The sequence below is a fragment of the Podarcis melisellensis genome (genome assembly GCF_964234715.1).
Source record: "Podarcis melisellensis genome assembly, chromosome: 11".
In the NCBI taxonomy this organism is placed as follows: domain Eukaryota; kingdom Metazoa; phylum Chordata; class Lepidosauria; order Squamata; family Lacertidae; genus Podarcis; species Podarcis melisellensis.
The window spans coordinates 48,622,446-48,640,007 of NC_138543.1; the positions used below are offsets into that span (position 1 = coordinate 48,622,446).

The 17,562-nt window shown below is 44.9% G+C and overlaps 1 protein-coding gene and 1 long non-coding RNA gene across 12 annotated transcripts in view; one reads left to right on the plus strand and one right to left on the minus strand.

The window, feature by feature from the left end:
* LOC309380224 overlaps positions 1 to 17,562 on the plus strand; it is a 76,481-nt gene that overhangs the window by 56,410 nt on the left and 2,509 nt on the right. Inside the window, exon 4 of one of the 3 annotated variants that reach the window (XR_014172732.1) lies at positions 10,732 to 12,484. The exons of 1 other annotated variant lie outside the window; for it this stretch is intronic. This is a non-coding gene — a long non-coding RNA (uncharacterized lncRNA). Of the gene's footprint in view, positions 1 to 5,447; positions 5,573 to 10,731; positions 12,485 to 17,562 lie in introns of those variants that run through there. One more of the 3 variants, XR_014172733.1, reaches the window with a different exon arrangement.
* NEDD4L (NEDD4 like E3 ubiquitin protein ligase) overlaps positions 1 to 17,562 on the minus strand; it is a 269,669-nt gene that overhangs the window by 12,314 nt on the left and 239,793 nt on the right. For all 9 annotated transcript variants that reach the window (XM_081929590.1, XM_081929592.1, XM_081929591.1 and 6 more), the window contains 5 exons: positions 15,757 to 15,815; positions 10,116 to 10,181; positions 7,970 to 8,199; positions 3,997 to 4,118; positions 1,941 to 2,011 (listed from right to left, as the gene is read on the minus strand). In XM_081929590.1, coding sequence (XP_081785716.1) covers positions 1,941 to 2,011; positions 3,997 to 4,118; positions 7,970 to 8,199; positions 10,116 to 10,181; positions 15,757 to 15,815 — 548 coding nt within the window. The remainder of the gene's footprint in view (positions 1 to 1,940; positions 2,012 to 3,996; positions 4,119 to 7,969; positions 8,200 to 10,115; positions 10,182 to 15,756; positions 15,816 to 17,562) is intronic.

Below are 17,562 nucleotides of genomic sequence, written 5' to 3' on the forward strand. Positions count from 1 at the left end.
TGCATTCTTTGGGGTTGTTGGCTGGTAATTCTACAGCCTCCCATGCTGTTTTTGCTGTGTTAGCAGCAACAAAATGACCTCCCCAGGGTGCAAGCCTGGGCAGTGTGTATGGAGGTCCTAGGCTACCCAGATGAGAAGACCCCCCTCTCAGCCTCACTGATATAGTCCAAAGGAAAGCAGAGCAAGACGTTTGGCACCCGTCTGGCTACAGGAGTTGACAGAAAGAGGTGTACAGGACACCATCCAACCATCTTAGGGACTCAGCTCTGGATTTGTGTAGGTTTATTCCTTAGGCTTTTCTTCTCCCAAAGATGTCCCACAGAGCAGCAGGAATTATTTTGGGTACGAAATGAATAACTTGGTACATTGCACCAGCCTTCTATAGGTATGTACACGTTGTCCTTAAGCATTGTATGTACAGAGATTTGGATGGTCCATCATTTCCTTTTGACCTGCATTTATGTTCCATATAAACAAGGTAACTAGTTGCACAAAAATGTGGGTGGGGAATGGCATTAGAATGCATATTGGAAGTGAGCACCACAGAGTGCGCAGAGGTTGCATCCTCACCTAGGTGCGCATTCAGATAAATATCTAAATGCACATTCACTTTATGTCCATTGTCAATTAATAAGCACACACAGAATCACAGAATTGTAGAGTTGGAAGAGACACCCCCCCAGAGGCTAATCTAGTCCAACCCCCTGCAATATAGGTAAATGCAGCTGTCTCATAGGGGGATCGAACCTGTAACCTTGGTGTTATCACCAGCATGCTTGAATCACAGGGTTAGAGCTATAACCACGCTCCTAGCCTTTCACCCAAGAAGGTATGGCTTATTTATTAATTGACACATTTATATTCCAAATTTCTGGCGCAAAAGCAGCACTCTGGACAGCTTAGAAGATTAAAAAGTAGGATTTAAATCACACACACCCCCAGCTGGGTTTCCTCTCAATAATCCTATGAGGTAGGTTAAAGGTAAAGGGACCCCTGACCATTAGGTCCAGCCGTGGCCGACTCTAGGGTTGCGGCGTTCATCTCGCTTTACTGGCCGAGGGAGCTGATGTACAGCTTCCAGGTCATGTGGCTAGCATGACTAAGCCGCTTCTAGCGAACCAGAGCAGTGCACGGAAATGCCATTTACCTTCCTGCCAGAGCGGTACCTATTTATCTACTTGCACTCTGATGTGCTTTCGAACTGCTAGGTTGGCAGGAGCAGGGACTGAGCAACAGGAGCTCACCCCGGCGTGGGGATTCGAACCACCGACCTTCTGATCGGCAAGTCCTAGGCTCTGTGGTTTAACCCACAGCGCCACCCGCGTCCTTAGGAGGTAGGTTAGGCAGAGGAATAAGACCTCTCAGTACCAGTGGGTGAGAATTTGAACCCAGGCCTCTCCAGCCCATGTGTATCACCTTGGCATGTAATGCAAAACCAAAGCAGAGTTTAAGCGTGTGGCTGCTTTGCCTCCAACCCTGGTCCTGCTGCTGCTTTGATGCCAATAGCAAAGTCATTGTTTGGCTTGGCATTAGGTGTGAACCAGGAATCATGATCCGTCTCGCCCAGAAAAGCCACAGGCAGCAAGCCAGGAGCAAATCTTTGCAGCGGCTTGCAGTTTGTCTGGAAAGGTGTGGATTTTACAGGGAGTGCTTGCACATTCGAATGTACCGAGCAAAAAAATATTGCATAAATCTTTCCCTGCTGAATTTAATTGCATTAAGGGCTTCCCATTGCTACCTTGCCAGGCAAAGGAACACCTCACTGGAGACAGAGAAAGAACAAAAGCTAAGGAGCACATTTGTCCTGAACCTCAAAAATACTACCCTTGTGCCTCAAACTGTGAAGCTTCCAGGAAGTATTGACATTTAATAATTTCCCCAGAGATGGGGAAACGCACATAAATGAAAACACTAATAAGCTTTACAAGCGTTCTACTTACCACGGACTCCATGTCTTTCAGGGTTATTGGCTTTCCCAGCATCATCTTGTAGAAAGGCCTAATGAAGAAACCTGAACAGGCAAAGTAACAAAGTTTAATTTAAAATGGTAGCCTCTCTCTGGAGCAATATATAAAAGAAAGGGGCGTTTTCAAATATCTAGACAAGGTAGGCATAGCAAAGCTGCCGGCGGAACTGGGGAAAAAGAGAAGCAAGACAAAAATACGACAGCAGACTGTCGAGGGAAAAAACAACACACCCATCAGCTGAAGGGGCAGTATATTCAACACTGGACACTTTGCAGGGATTAACAACCCACTGAATGAGCCGATGAAGTGAAGCCAAGAGCTGTGGGACACAGGCACTTGTTCCCTCTAATTCTTAGGTAGAATCCTGGTCAAGAGTGTTGCTCTCCCCAGGGCAGTCCTGGGTGCGTGCGTGTGAGTTGGAGCAGCAGCAGCAACAACAACAATTTATTATTTATACTCCGCCCATCTGGCTGGGTTTCCCCAGCCACTCTGGGCGGCTTCCAACACAATATTAAAATACAATAGTCTATTAAACATTAAAAGCTTTCCTAAACAGGGCTGCCTTCAGGTGTCTTCTAAAAGTCTGGTAGTTATTTTACTGTTTGACATCTGGTGGGAGGGCGTTCCACAGGGCGGGTGCCACTACCGAGAAGGCCCTCTGCCTGGTTCCCTGTAACTTGGCTTCTCGCAGCGAAGGAACCGCCAGAAGGCTCTCAGAGCTGGACCTCAGTGTCTGGGCTGAACAATGGGGGTGGAGACGCTCCTTCAGGTATACTGGACCCTGGGCACTGCACTTTGGGGGTTCCTGTGTCTTAACGTGGCAACAGCAGCAGTCTGCTGCCTGGGAGGGGGTCCCAAATGGCAAACAATAGCCGTGTGGGAAGGAAGCCCTTTTGCATCTCTGGGAAAGGCAGGTGGGAGGAGGGGCAGGCCCCATGGCCACACGCCCAAAGCTTGCCAGGGGAAGGAGAAGATGGAGACTGGTGGAACAGAGAGTCACCAAACCTACATAACTTACACAGCTCTTCAGAAAGCAAAGTTAAAACATCGGTTTATATCCTAGCAAGGTTTTGCGTAACTGCAGCTTTGCTTTAGTCTGCAGTGAGTAAGCACTTTCGTTCCTTGATCTAAGATGTTGGATTAAAGATTTTGGGTGTAAATGTTCATGTTTGAGTGATAGCGCCATTCGATGCACGAAGTGCATACCACTATGAAATGCTACATACAGGGGTTAAGAACAAGGGTCAGCAAACTTTTTCAGCTGGGAGCCAGTCCACTGTCCCTCACAACATGTGGGGGGGCAGACTATATATTTTTTTTTGGGGGGGGGGAGGGAAATGAACAAATTCTTATGCCCCACAAATAACCCAGAGATGCACTTTAAATAAAAAGACACATTCTACTCATGTAAAAACACGCTGATTCCCGGAGCACCCGTTGGCCAGGTCTAGAAGGTGATTGGGCCAGATCCGGCCCCTGGGCCTTAGTTTTTCTACCCATGGGTTAAGAAGATCATGGAGGAGCTGCAAACTCCTCTGTGTGCACCATCTCAGTAAGCCATATTTTGGCTTATTAAGAGGTGCAAACCAGACCGATGGCAGTTTCCAAAGGGGAAAGGTACATATGTTTACACCCAACTGCAGGTTTTTAGTTTCCCTTGCTGAGACCTGTACTACACCTGTGAAAGCAGCTCTGGAACAGGAGAAATTTAGCTTGGTTTGTTATCAGCTGCGCTGCAGAAATAAACAACAGATTTTTTAAAGGTGACACCATTTTGGTATGGCGTTTTACACAGCTGCTGCTTTTGCAGCACTACCTTAATAAATTCTTTGCTTTTCCCAAGGCGTTTATATGGAGGAAAGATATTGCTACTCAGCAGAACCTCTGAACTATTTACATTGCTCATTTTATTTTGCTCCATGAAAAAGCCAGTGTTAAGCAGAATGGCCATAAAACAGCGAGAGGGCATTATAGCATTTAATCCATGTTATGAATTACTTCTACAGTCACAATCTTGTATATTACTCACCATCTAAAAGCTTCCCATGGAACACTGCCAGCCCAGCAACTCGTCCAATAAAGGTGAAGTAAGACAAATGATCTTCATTACAAAGACCTGAATTAGGATTGATCTGCAGAGTATAGTTGTCCCTTAATTTAAAAAAGAAGTAGAAAAGGATATAAGAAATTGGCATCACATCTGGCTGGCTTTCGCTTTTTGCCAAGCGGCACAATATTCCTTCAGAGATGTAGCTTATTTGATACACACACCGGGAACATGCAAGCTATTCAAATACTTGCTCCCATATCAAGCTAATAGACTTGTGTGACACCTTAAAGACCAACTGGTTTATTGTGTGTGCAGTCACTTTTCTGGTGCAGATGAGATAAACAAGCAAGATCCCGCTGCTATGTGCAGTAACTGTACTGATATTTTATACATGTTGAGTTTTCTTTATGTTACTGTAGGCTATGCATTCTTGCATTTCAGGGTCTTTTCAGCCTCTTTCCCCCCCTCTCTCTGTGCATACACACTTCATGCGTTTGGTGAAGTAGGCAGAAGTCCATGGAAACTTATGGCTCACAAGTTAATGGTTAATCCTCTTTGAGTTTGCTGCAGCAGATTGATCCGGCTATCCCAGCATGAACTGGGAATATTTCCATTATTCACCTCCAGAGAAGGTGTGTATATTATTTTTCTGCCCGAGGGCCACACTGAAAGCTGACCACCCCTCTGAATGTGAGGAAGGAGTAGCCAAAGGGAGCTTGGCCAAAATGACCCCTCCACACACAGTCACTGCCTGCAGAAACCCACACTGCTTTTTCTCTCCCCCCATAACAGCGTTGAGCTAGGAGAAGTTTGTCTCCTCCTGCCGCAGCGCTGCTGTGAGATGGAAGAGCAAGGGGAGAAAGACCCCTTCTGACCTAGAAAAAGGGGCCCTTCTCTGCCTGGTGCAAGAAAACCTTAAGACCTCCTGCATCTCTTAAGACCTTGTAAAAGCACTGCTATTTCTAAGGGAAGGTTTCCGTGAAGAAACAGGGTCAGCGGTGCTAAAGGAGGAAAATAGTTTATACCATTGCTGGTTCCCTTTCTAATCATTTCTGAGGCCCTGGCCTCATTTGGAGCCCACAGCCAGCAAAAGGAAATCAGTGCGATAAATACAGACACTCCTGTTAATCCATTGTCTCAGCGTACTGAACCCATAAAGGGAAGTGATACAGGTATTGACGCCCTGCATGGCAAGTGTTTTCTGTAATCAATTATTCCATCTTTTAAGCAAGCTTTTTAGAGTTAACTGTAAGGCGGGACATGGAATTAACTGATCTAGAATGATTTAGAATGTGTGAAACCAAAGAGAGGGAGCAATTATAATTAAGGTTCCCTCATATTACCTTTGGCAAAGGGCAGTTAACAACTGACATAAATGTGAATCACTCCTGTTTTTAATGCCATGATGTTATCAAGACGTCTTTTTACAGCACTGCTACCTGAGATCCTGTGAACTGCAGATGCCAACAACTGAATGAGGGACCTTCTGCAAGCCAAGCATGCTTTCCATCCTTCAGTTATAACCATTCCTCTTTCTCTGGCTACTTAAGCAAGGCCTTGTACAGTGGTGCCTCGCAAGACGAAATTAATTCGTTCTGCAAGTCTTTTCGTCTTGCGAGTTTTTCGTCTTGTGAAGCACGGTTTCCCATAGGAATGCATTGAAAATCAATCAATGCGTTCCTATGGAAACCGCCTTCAGACCAGGTCCGGGGACAGTCTTCCCCCGACCTCTTCTGAAGGCCGGCGGGGGGCGAAAGTCTTTGCTTCCACCCCGCCTGCCTTCCTGGGACAGCGGAGACTTCTCCGCTATCCCGGGCGATCTTAAAATGCTGGCAGGCGGCAGCGCTGCCGCCCGCCAGCATTTTAAAATCGCCCCGGGACAGCGGAGGACTTCTCCGCTGTCCCGGGGCGATTTTAAAGCCCCCGGGAAGGCAGGCGGGGGGGAGCAAAGACTTTCGCCCCCCACCGGCCTTCAGAAGAGGTCCTGGACCTCTTCTGAAGGCCGGCGGGGGGCAAAAGTCTTTGCTCCCCCCAGCCTGCCTTCAAAAGCCGTCCGGGATAGTGGAGAATCGCAGCGCGTTTCTCCGCTCTCCCGGGAAGGCAGGCAGGGGGGAGCAAAGACTTTCGCCCCCCGACGGCCTTCAGAAGAGGTCCAGGACCTCTTCTGAAGGCCGGCGGGGGGCAAAAGTTTTTGCTCCCCCCCATCTGCCTTCAAAAGCCGTCCGGGATAGCGGGAAGCGCTTCCCTGCTATCCCGGACCGCTTTTAAAATGCTGGCGGTGGGGAGCAAAGCCTTTCGGCCCCCGCCGGCCTTCCTGGACCTCTTCTGAAGGCTGGAGGGGGGGAAAAGGCTTTGCTCCCCACCGGCAGCATTTAAAAGAGGTCCCCGGAGATTTCCCTATGGGCTTTCTTCTTGCGAAGCAAGCCCATAGGGAAAATCGTCTAGCGAAGCGACGCAAAAACCGAAAAACCCTTTTGTCTTGCGGGTTTTTCGTCTTGCGAGGCATTCGTCTTGCGGGGCACCACTGTATATATGTCCAGGTATCATCTCTGGATATGAACGTAGTTTTTATGGTTCTATCTTTACATTTGGTTTTTTATTTTTTGTCTCATGAGTGGGGAAGAGTTATAAAAGGAATGAATACTAAAGGTCTTCAATCAGGCATTCGGCCGATTCATATTCTATGTATTTGTGGGAGGGGAGTTATTGTCTCATTTTTATTATGTATTTTGTATTCTCATTTTGTATTTTTCTGTTTTCTGTTGTGAACTGCGCAGGGATCGTCGGGTGATGGGCTATATACAAATTCAACAAACTAACAACAACAATAAAGGTATAGATGGGTGGAACAGAAAAAACAGCCATTGGGTGAAAATACAAAATATGCATAGCACCAAATCAAATGCTGGCTGAACCACTGGTCTCAGCTCTCCACACCCACAAGCTGTCTTTTAATTTTTTTTTTAAATGTATTTATCCATTCATTTATCAGCTGCTTCTAATTATTATTATTATTTGAAAATCCATTCCAATAAGTGGAAGGGAATATCTTTTTGTAACATTGCGAGAGGATAACTATAAACAGTACCGCAAACTTGCAAACACTCCCTACCCCTCTTGATTTTGGAGAGAAACACTGGGATGTTTTGTTCTACACCAGGTATCTGCCTTCTCCCCTAAACTGTGGCTTCCATCCCCAGGTGTCACTTTAGAAGTGCTCGATCATCTAGCACAGGCATCCTCAAACTCGGCCTTCCAGATGCTTTGGGACTACAACTCCCATCATCCCTAGCTAACAGGACCAGTGGTCAGGGATGATGGGGATTGTAGTCCCAAAATATCTGGAGGGCCAAGTTTGGGGGTGCCTGATCTAGCAGTAGCAACTCATGGCGACTCTCAGCTTAGGCTTGGGTTACATTCCGTGAGCAGCGCATAAAGCCAAAATCCCGTGTAGTCATTGGGCTCAATGGCAGATAGGATTCCCAAAGTCTTTTTCCCCAGACACCTGCCCCTTTCTGCCCCCTTTTAATTTTTAAACTTCTTTTTGCCAAGTGCATAAATCTGAATGCACACAAGTTAAATGCAAACAGGATGCAGGTTATCTGTACAAAGTGAGGTCCAGTGCAAGGAGCCAGCCCCCATTAATTCTTTGTGGCTGGGAAGGAAAACCTTTCCAGCAGATTGAGATCAGGCTACTTAATTTACCCAGGCAAAGAAAAGCAGAGGAAGTCAAGGGAGATCGATCATGTGCAGCAATCTTTGGTAAAGTGAACTGCTCCAAGTATAGTACAATACATCTTCATATTCAGCTCAATAACCAAATTATTTTTGAACGAAAACAAAAATGCACCTTGAAAGACAGAAAAGATAAACCAAACTCCCTGGCAGGTCTTCGAGTGTATTGAATTATAAGACAATAAAAGGGAAAACACTTTGTATATGATGAACTTACGTTGCTGAATATTCAAAGAGGCCATAATACGGATTGAACATTTCTTTGGACAAGAGGAAGAACCATTCTCTGGCCACACCGCCATAGTCAAGGCCCTTCTCCGACTCAAATTCTATCCAGAGCCTGGCTTTCAACACATCTGGTCTCTTCACCGACATGATTCTTCTATACGATTCTTCAAAAATGTTATTTCTGTGGAGTTTCATCTCAAATCTGTTTGGTATATCGGCCTTTGGGGAGAGAAAAGTATTTCAGTCACTGGGCTAAATGCATTTAACTTATCATTCCCTGCTTGTATCATTAAGAGGAGATAAAACACTTACGAGCGTAAAATCGGACACAATGTCCTCTTCTATGAATTATGGTGGCCAAATGCAGCCCATTTAGAGGTGGTTTGAAAACACATTGATAATATAGTCCTTTGTTATAACATTGATTGGGAAAAGTGCAAGGAATGAAAAGAAGTATTTTTATAAGTTCCAGGGATCTTTTGCTGAAAATTGGGAACAGGTTTAGCTTTGAGCAACAAGGATAGGTCAGTCCACGATGCTAAATCTTGTAAAATTCACACAATTTGAGCTAAAATGGTATTTCAGTGTGCACCTACTCTGATCCCCTGCACTAGATGGGGCCAGAGATTCTGGGTGAGACCCACTGAGTAACGTAAGCCCACTGATATCTTAGTATGATTTTGTTTATTAGTTTACTTCCATTTATTAAATTTATATACCTCCCTTCATCACAAGATTTCGGTGGGGTGGGGGGTTCACATATAGCTATCACCTGCTGTATGTAAACATGTGCCAGAAATGTGCATCTAATATTCTAAAAGTCCCTCAGCTACATCATTATCACATTTTTTAAAATTGGTAATATGTTAACCTTAAACACTGATGTCAATGGAGGTCTAACTTCCAACCAATTTATGTAAGTTGCCTTGAGTCCCAGACTGGGAAAGAGCCAGGATAAACAGAAATACACATAGTAAAGATAAAGGGACCCCTGACCATTAGGTCTAGTCATGACCGACTCTGGGGTTGCGGCGCTCATCTTGCTTTATTGGCTGAGGGAGCCGGCGTACAGATTCCAGGTCATGTGGCCAGCATGACTAAGCCGCTTCTGGCGAACCAGAGCAGCGCACGGAAACGCCGTTTACCTTCCCGCCAGAGCGGTACCTATTTATCTACTTGCACTGCGTGCTTTCGAACTGCTAGGTTGGCAGGAGCAGGGACCAAGCAACGGGAGCTCACCCCGTTGCGGGTATTCGAACCGCCAACCTTCTGATTGGCAAGCCCTAGGCTCTGTGGTTTAACCCACAGCACCACCCACGTCCCTTATAAATACACATAAATGTAAATAATAGGCAAAATCCCATTTAAAGTTCTGCTACAATCCACGGACCTTAAATGTAGTTAGCATTTAATTTGGACTACAGTTTATCTACCTTACCCAATGATTCTGTGGAGGCTCATAAGCTCAGGTGTGCATCTCTCTCCAGTTCACAAACCATCCCCATTCATTTCAATAGAAGGGGGAAACTACTTCACACAGGTATGTGCAGAGCTATAGACTCCACTTTAAGAAAACTTGGAAATCTAATTGCACAGCTGTGGGGCTGGATCAGAACTAGCATCTTGAGAATCCTAATTGTTAGGCAATGCTTCCAGGGTTGGCCACTCCCATTTTGCCACTGGAGGCGAAACGGGAAAGTGCCCCCCCAAGCCATGCTTATGGGGGATGCGTGGGGGTGTGCGCTTGAGTATTTATTGGGAAGGGCTGAAGAATACCCTTTATCTTCTCTCTCCCCCCCCCCTTTTCCTTCCCCTCCACATCTTAGAGAACAATTAAAAATGGTGGAGAGATCAGAACCCTCCACCCTACCCCGTCCTTTTTGGAAACAGGAGCCTTTGCCATGATTGAACAACTGAAAGAGCAAGTTTGCAAGATAAGCACTGGGCTATTGCTGGAAAGAGAGGACTGTGTGTGAAGTCCAGCCACCACTGCTTGGCTCCTTCCAGCCCCTGCACACCACATCACGCATCATCAACCCCCCTCAAAAAATAATAATATTCAAGTTGGTACACCTGGTTCCTTCCAACTCTACGCTTCTATGATTCCGAAGACTATCAGCTCCAACCATACTTACTGGTTTCTTTAACTTCTTCCTGAAGTAGTCGTACTTCTGCTTAAATTCTCTGGAATAAGGAACAGCCTGGAAAAAAGGCAAGTGCTATATGTTAGCAAGAAGCATCAACGGAAGATGTTCCCTGGCACTTTGCTTCCATCTCCTTCCTTTGCCCCTTCCGTATCATGCCCTGCACAATTCATTCACCCCAAAGCTAGCCAACAACTATGGCTTCTCTTCAAGCAGCCCATGATCGTGGTTGTTGTTGTTGAGGTGGTTATTGTTATTGCTTCTATCTCATTATTCCTGCAAGGAATGCAGAACGACATGCAAGGCTCCCCATCCACCGAAATTTTATCCTCACAAGGATCCTGTGAGATTGATCACTCTGAGAGACAGTGGCTGAGTGGGGATTTTTGTCTTGGAACGTCCTCTCCTCATTCGCTACATATACCATGGGTAGGCAAACTAAGGCTTGGGGGTCGGATCCGGCCCAATCGCCTTCTAAATCCGACCCGCCGACAGTCCGGGAATCAGCATGTTTTTACATGAGTAGAATGTGTCCTTTTATTTAAAGTGCATCTCTGGGTTATTTGTGGGGCATAGGAATTCGTTCACTTTTTGTTTCAAAATATAGTCCGGCCCCCTGCAAGGTCTGAGGGACAGTGGACCGGCCCCCTGCTGAAAAAGTTTGCTGACCCCTTACATAGATGAACATGTGTGGACCAAGACATTTTGGTACCTGAAGCATACTATAAAATGGTGCAACACCCGCCAAGGAAGAAGGGGGTGAATAAAGATCTACATCAGAAACAAGTGGGGATGGAATAAAAATCTACTTTAGGAACAAAAAGGTGAGGGAATATCAACTTTGGGAACAAGCTTGGGGGGCGGGGAAATCATATTGACCTTACCCAGTGGTTGAAGTGGGAATATTGGGGAGGGGGCTGCTTTGAATCATGCCAGGCAGGTGCAGACTCCTGGAGACCCAAACAGCAGCCCCCAGAATTTCCTCCCTACCAGTGCGAGGAGTTACAGCAGTAGCTGCGATTCACTGAGCGGTTTCTGAGGAGGGTAAATGGCAGGGGAGGTGCTGAGGAGGCGGCAGGCCTGGCCATTAAGGAGCATGGCTGTTGCCATGGCAATGGCAGCAGCAGGCAATGCATCCTTTGGAGCTCAGATCTGCTGCCCCTGTGGATCCTGCTGCCTGAGGCAGCCGCTTCTCCTTGCCTCATGGGTGGTCCGGCCCTGAAGTAACTAGTCAAGGCAACATTAGGGGACTGTGGCATCTGGGTTAGTAAGTGGGACAAAATTCTGCTCGCAAGATGTCTTGCTAACACGTTTGCAGATTGCTAGCCAAGAGCAGATTTTCTGAAATAAAATACTCAAGCAAGATTAGCGACTAAGTTGCCCAGATGGACAGAGAGCTCAACATTCTGATGTCCAGAATCTGTACGTGTGGCTTTAGAAGAGGGTGGCTCCCCCCACCCTTTTGGAGGTAATTTGTGTAGGCCTTACATTCCCTATGCATGGGTGCAAACTGTGATGCTGTTAGGCTGCTGTTTAATGGAAAACATGAAAAACACCTGTGCTGATGAGTGATTTACAGTGGCCTCCCTTGAACTTTGATAGCTGACAGCCACATGACATCATGATTTCAGATGATTGACAGGGGGGTGGTGCTGCCTTCCTGTCAAAGTTGGCCTGGGAGGGAGATACGGGTCTAACCCACTGGTGGGATCCAAGTCATTACCCCAACATAATGGGACTTCTCTAGCTGGCCATATAGTCAAGAATGGAAATTGTGGGCAAAAAAAGAGGTGTCAGGAACTGGAGTTCTACTGAATTCAACTAAACGCTTCCTAGAATATGTGTTTACAATTACAACCGTAGGACATCCCGGACATGTGAAGGAATACGCATCTATTTTTAAACCATTGGCCTGTTTGGGCCTTTCCCACAGATTCTCTCTTGTCACCCCATTATAAATACAGTGATACCTCGGTTTAAGAACAGCCCTGTTTACGAACTATTTGGTTTATGAACTCCGCAAAATCGGAAGTAGTGTCCCGGTTTGCGAACTTTAACTCAGTCTAAGAATGGAAGCCGAACAGTGGAAGGGAACCTTGGTTTAAGAACGGTTTCGGTTTAAGAATGGACTTCCGGAACGGATTAAGTTAGTAAACCGAGGTACCACTGTATACTACTGTATTCCAAATCCAAATTTTTCTAGTGCCAAAATAACCAGTCTTATTTATCAGGCATGCCAAATTAAGAAATATAGTCAAGTGTTCCTTCACTCATAGCACTGGGGTGACGGTGGGTTAAGAGCACGTTTCCTGCTGCCTTGGAAATGCTTATTATTTTTTAATGAAGATTAAAAATCATCTTGTGGACTAGGAAACAAGTTTTATCGTCTTGGATTGGGGAAGGAAAAGCTGGCCTGACATCGATCCAGAAGAACAGAGATGAAGCAGGCTCCTTCCAGGCCTGATGAAGCTGGAAGCATCCATCTGCTTGCTAACACAGTTTTCTCAGGAGACGAAACGCTTTTTGGAAGGAGATGTTTACTCACCAAAGCGCCACACTCTACAATCCGCCATTTTAAAAGAGAAATGCCAGGTCCCCAAATATAAAACGAATATCGACAAAGGATATTCACGTGGGTAAAATGACTGTACGACTGCCAAGTTAAAATTTCTCTTTAAAAAATAATCTTTTTTTAAATCAGGGGACGGATTGGTTTTCTTGGGGGAAGGAATTAAGACATTCTTGAACTCTACAAAGAAGCCATAGTGTGGTAAGATGCCAAGAGGAAGTTGGCTCCTTCAGATTTTGTGAGTTTGAATTACAGCAAATGTTGGAAGTTCTCCACTGTCATAACTTCGACTGTTTTCTTTTATGCCTGATTTGAAACAGTATCCTGACACCGTGCCATCAGTAAACCTGTTCCAGTTACACACATTTGTTGACCTGATCATCACCACCACCCAACATTTATGTGGTACCAAAATAATCACATCCATTGTCTCGGCAATTGTCACAACCAGCCTGTCAGCAGCACCCAAGCAAAATTGCTTCTATGCCAAGGACAAACATAACCCCCTCTTCCCAACCCTTTAAGTATTCCTTGTCTGTTTTTAAAAACTGTTTTAGGTTGACTCTGAAAGATGGGAGTTGTTGTTATTTAAATCCCGGTCTTCAGCCCAAAGGCCCAAAATATAATGAACAGCATATTGCAACAAAATATACAGTAGAGTACAATTAAACGCCATAAATCAATCAGCAAGCAAGACAATATAGAGAAGCAGAATCCTAACAGAAGAGGGCCAAAACCAAATCTTCCAGAGCTATTGGCTTCTCTCACCAATCCTATATCCCATATACACAGGGACTAGAAACCTGACCAAAAAATAATACTTTAAAAAAGCTTGCCCAGCTGGAATTATTAAGGGTCCTCTTGCCCACACAATCATTCTAACTATTTAGGGGTTCAAGACAAGCAACTGATTAACTGCCAAAGAGCATTTGTTTTGAAAAAGAAAAACTACGATTACTTACAAGATTAACAGTTGCCACAAATTGAAAAAATCCACCACCCTGTCTCATGCTTCCTAGAAAATTGCACACCCCCCCCAAAAAAAGCTTGGGATAACAAACCAGTTCCCTTGGTTTAAGCTCTGCAAGCTTCTGACTGCTGGATTTGTTATATATAGTTAGGCATGGCAGTGCAATCTATCTGTATACTCCTATTAGAAGCAGATAGATCCTGCCGGGATATCATCTGGTCGTGTTATACACACACACTCTCTCTCTCTCTCTCTCTCAAGAAACAAAGAACAAAGACTGTGGGGAGCACATGATTGCAGTTAGAATAAAATAAACAGAAGGTTCAGTCCATTTTTACAGACATCTGCTACTGAGGATTCTTTCCAGCTCGTGTAGCCTGAGGATCTGAGCACTTGCAAACTGGATCCTTGGCTCTTCATGTTTATTAAAATCAGGCAGAGTTGGGTTTTCCATCCAGACCTCAGAGGTTGCCAATGCATCTTTGAGTGCAACACTTGTTCCCAGTTGCCCTGATGAAGTTGGCCACTATTCGAAAAGTCAAGTTCCACCCTGCTTTAACAGGCAACTTCAGAAAGCTCTCCTTTGATGGAGGTATTTAAGCAGAGGCTAGGCAACCACCTGTCACAGACAGAGCAGTTGCACCCTACATTGTTGGTTCCTACATTAAGTGGAAAGATCGCCACCAGGGTCCTTTTTCAACTCTATAGTTCTGTTGTTGTTTAGTCATGTCCGACTCTTCGTGACCCCATGGACCAGAGCACGCCAGGCCCTCCTGTCTTCCACTGCCTCCTGCAGTTTGGTCAAACTCATGCTGGTAGCTTCGAGAACACTGTCCAACCATTTCATTCTCTGCCGTCCCCTTCTCCTTGTGCCCTCAATCTTTCCCAACATCAGGGTCTTTTCCAGAGAGGTGGCCAAAGTATTGGAGTCTCAGCTTCAGGATCTGTTCTTCCAGTGAGCACTCAGGGCTGATTTCCTTCAGAATGGATAAGTTTGATCTTCTTGCAGTCCGCTGGACTCTCAAGAGTCTCCTTCAGCACCATAATTCAAAAGCATCCATTCTTCGGCTATCAGCCTTCTTTATCGTCCAGCTCTCACTTCCTTACATCGCTACTGCAAAACCATAGCTTTAACTATACGGACCTTTGTTGGCAAGGTGATGTCTCTGCTTTTTTCTATAGTTCTAGTTTGGATAATTTTCACCCAGTATCTAAACTACCTCTTTCTGAGGAAGGGATTGGAGAAGGTGGCTGCTCTCTCATGTCTATAGGCAGTCTTGGATAATACCATTTATTCTTTATTATTATTCCAGTCTGGCTTCTAGTTTGATTTTGAGTCACTCTTACACTAGGGAATGAATAGGCAAAATACAACCCTGTTTGATACCACTTACTATGGTATCTGCGCCTCCTCTCTGGGCTGGAGGCATAGTGTTGTGATGGAAATGGTCCTTTCTGGGGGGAATGGGCTTCACAACATGGTGCTGGGGGGCTTTTTGCTTCATTTCGTGGCCAATGGGATGCCTCAAGGTTCCATCTTGTCCTCCATGCTTCTAAGTATCTGTATAAAATTGCTGCAAGGAGTCATTTGGTCATTTCATCTGGAGTGCCACCAGTATGCAGATGACACACACAGCACCACCTCTATTTCTCACCTGCTAACCCCAAGGTGGCTTTGGAAACTCCAGGACGAATTTAATGACAATTGCTCCATCGGTGCAAGCTTTGCAGCTTGCCAGATGGCACAATTCTCCCTCTGCTCCCCACCCCATCCCACTGTTCTGGGGGCAACTCTCAACACCCTTAAAATCCAATTGCAGGTAGCACAGACGGCACTGGAGAAGCGGAAGAAAAGGCTTGTTGCACTAGCAGAATTGCTTGTGTGTAGTGGAATCAATAGGTATTGATATGATTTTGGGGCTGATGAACCAATGATTAAAAAGAAGCCAAGAGCTGATAATGAGAAAAGTGGGTGGGCAGTTTTCCTTCAAAGCAAGCAGGACTATTTTGCTCACAATGATCCTCAGGGTGACAGCTGCCAATCACAGATGCCTCAACTCAAATTTATACAAAACTCTTCATTCAGTACTTACTGGACCAGTAATAGCAGGATTCTGCAGTCTGGGGTCTTCCCACTGGGTAATTTTATTATCTGTAAGTTAACAAGAGAAACCACAACATGAGTTCTCTTCCAGAATTCTTTTTACATCCAAACTGAGATTTAAAACAAGAACAAAACAAAACCAAAACATTCCTCTTCTTGCCTATTTCTTTATAACTACATTCTGCAGTGTTAGGGGGGAAATTATGTACACCCCATCCATTAAATCCCCCATCACAACTGTTTAGTGGGAAACATCCATTCAAAAATGCAAATACCATCTATAATCTAGCACTTCATTAGTTAACAGACTTTATAGAATCACATATACAAATTATAAACCCCTCTTTCCAGGGATTTATAATTTGTGCTCAGATCAGATTAGATATGCAAAAATGCAGACTAATGAACTGCTCCAAACACCTGACTAAATTTACAATGCAAATGGATTCGATGTTTCTCTGAGGATGACTTATTTAAAATCTACTTCTGGGATAGACATTAGGGCTATCCCACTAGCTGATAAATGTAAGGACGGACGGCTGGCATGAAATGCTAGAGGAAAAGAGTGGGATGTTTAAAGCCCTAAAGAATGGAGAAGGTTAGAAATTAAACCTGTTTAATTTGTTTTGTTTGTCTGTCAAATTCAGAGCAGACTTAATCAGAACCCTTAAAATATCAATTCAGTTATAGGTTTTTTAAAGCTGTCCTGCTATTCCATAGGGCATGGGAGACAATCCTAGTGGAGAGAGAGAGAGAGAGAGAGAGAGAGAGAGAGAGAGAGAGAGAGAGAGAGAGAAGGAAAAAAACTGGAGCAGGCAGCTATTGGGGTATATGCACTGTTGAGGAGAAAACTAGATGAAGATAAGAGGGCTGTATGTGTTGGGAAATAGCTTGGTGAAGAAGAAAGGCGTTTCAGAACCTATGGCATAAATTACAAAGGCATCTCTTGCTCTCATAGAGAAAATTTAGGGGTTTTTTATCCCTTTGAGGGGGATATATATATATATATATATATATATATATATTCAAAATCTCTCTCTCTGTCTGTCTCTCAGCACAACTATATTTTGTGGTTTGACCACTGTGTATATGAGGAACATTCCTCAACGTCCTTAGACTCCCCAACCTGGAGGGGAAAGTGCCATTTAGGATGGTGGCAAGGTCAACTCGTATGTCTGACGTTCTCACAAGCCCATATAGACTTTCAATCAAGACTCTGAAATGCAGAGACTTCATTTATATTTGGGTGCTCTCAGTGTCTAAGGTGACCGTGTCTGTTTTTTTATTTGGGTGTGTGTCACATGTTAAGACTGTGTACAGGTCTGTGCAACCCTTTAGAAGGAATGTGTTTGTATGTTTTGGGGTACACCGAAGCCAGGGTGCAGTGTGACGAGGCTGATTTTTACACATAGGCCTGCAACATAAGAGTGGAGAAGCTTTCCTTAATATCCGTTTGCCATCCTGTTGCGTTCATGAAGCAACTTAAGGCTCAAGGCCTTCTAGCCTTCCAAAGGGTGACATGAGGGTCCTGATACAAGCAAGCAGTTGGAAATACTGAACTAGGGGGAATCACAGAATTGTAGAGTTGGAAGGGACCACAAGAGTCATCTCGTCCAACCCCCTGCAATGCAGGAATCTTTTTGCCCAACGCTGGGCTCAAACTCACAACCCTGAGATGAAGAGTCTCATGCTCTACCAACTGAGCTAACAGTCCTGGGAATTATTTGGGGCTCTTTTAAAGTTCAAAAACTGTAATCATAAGTAGGAAAGCATTGCCTTTGGGAATGTATTTACA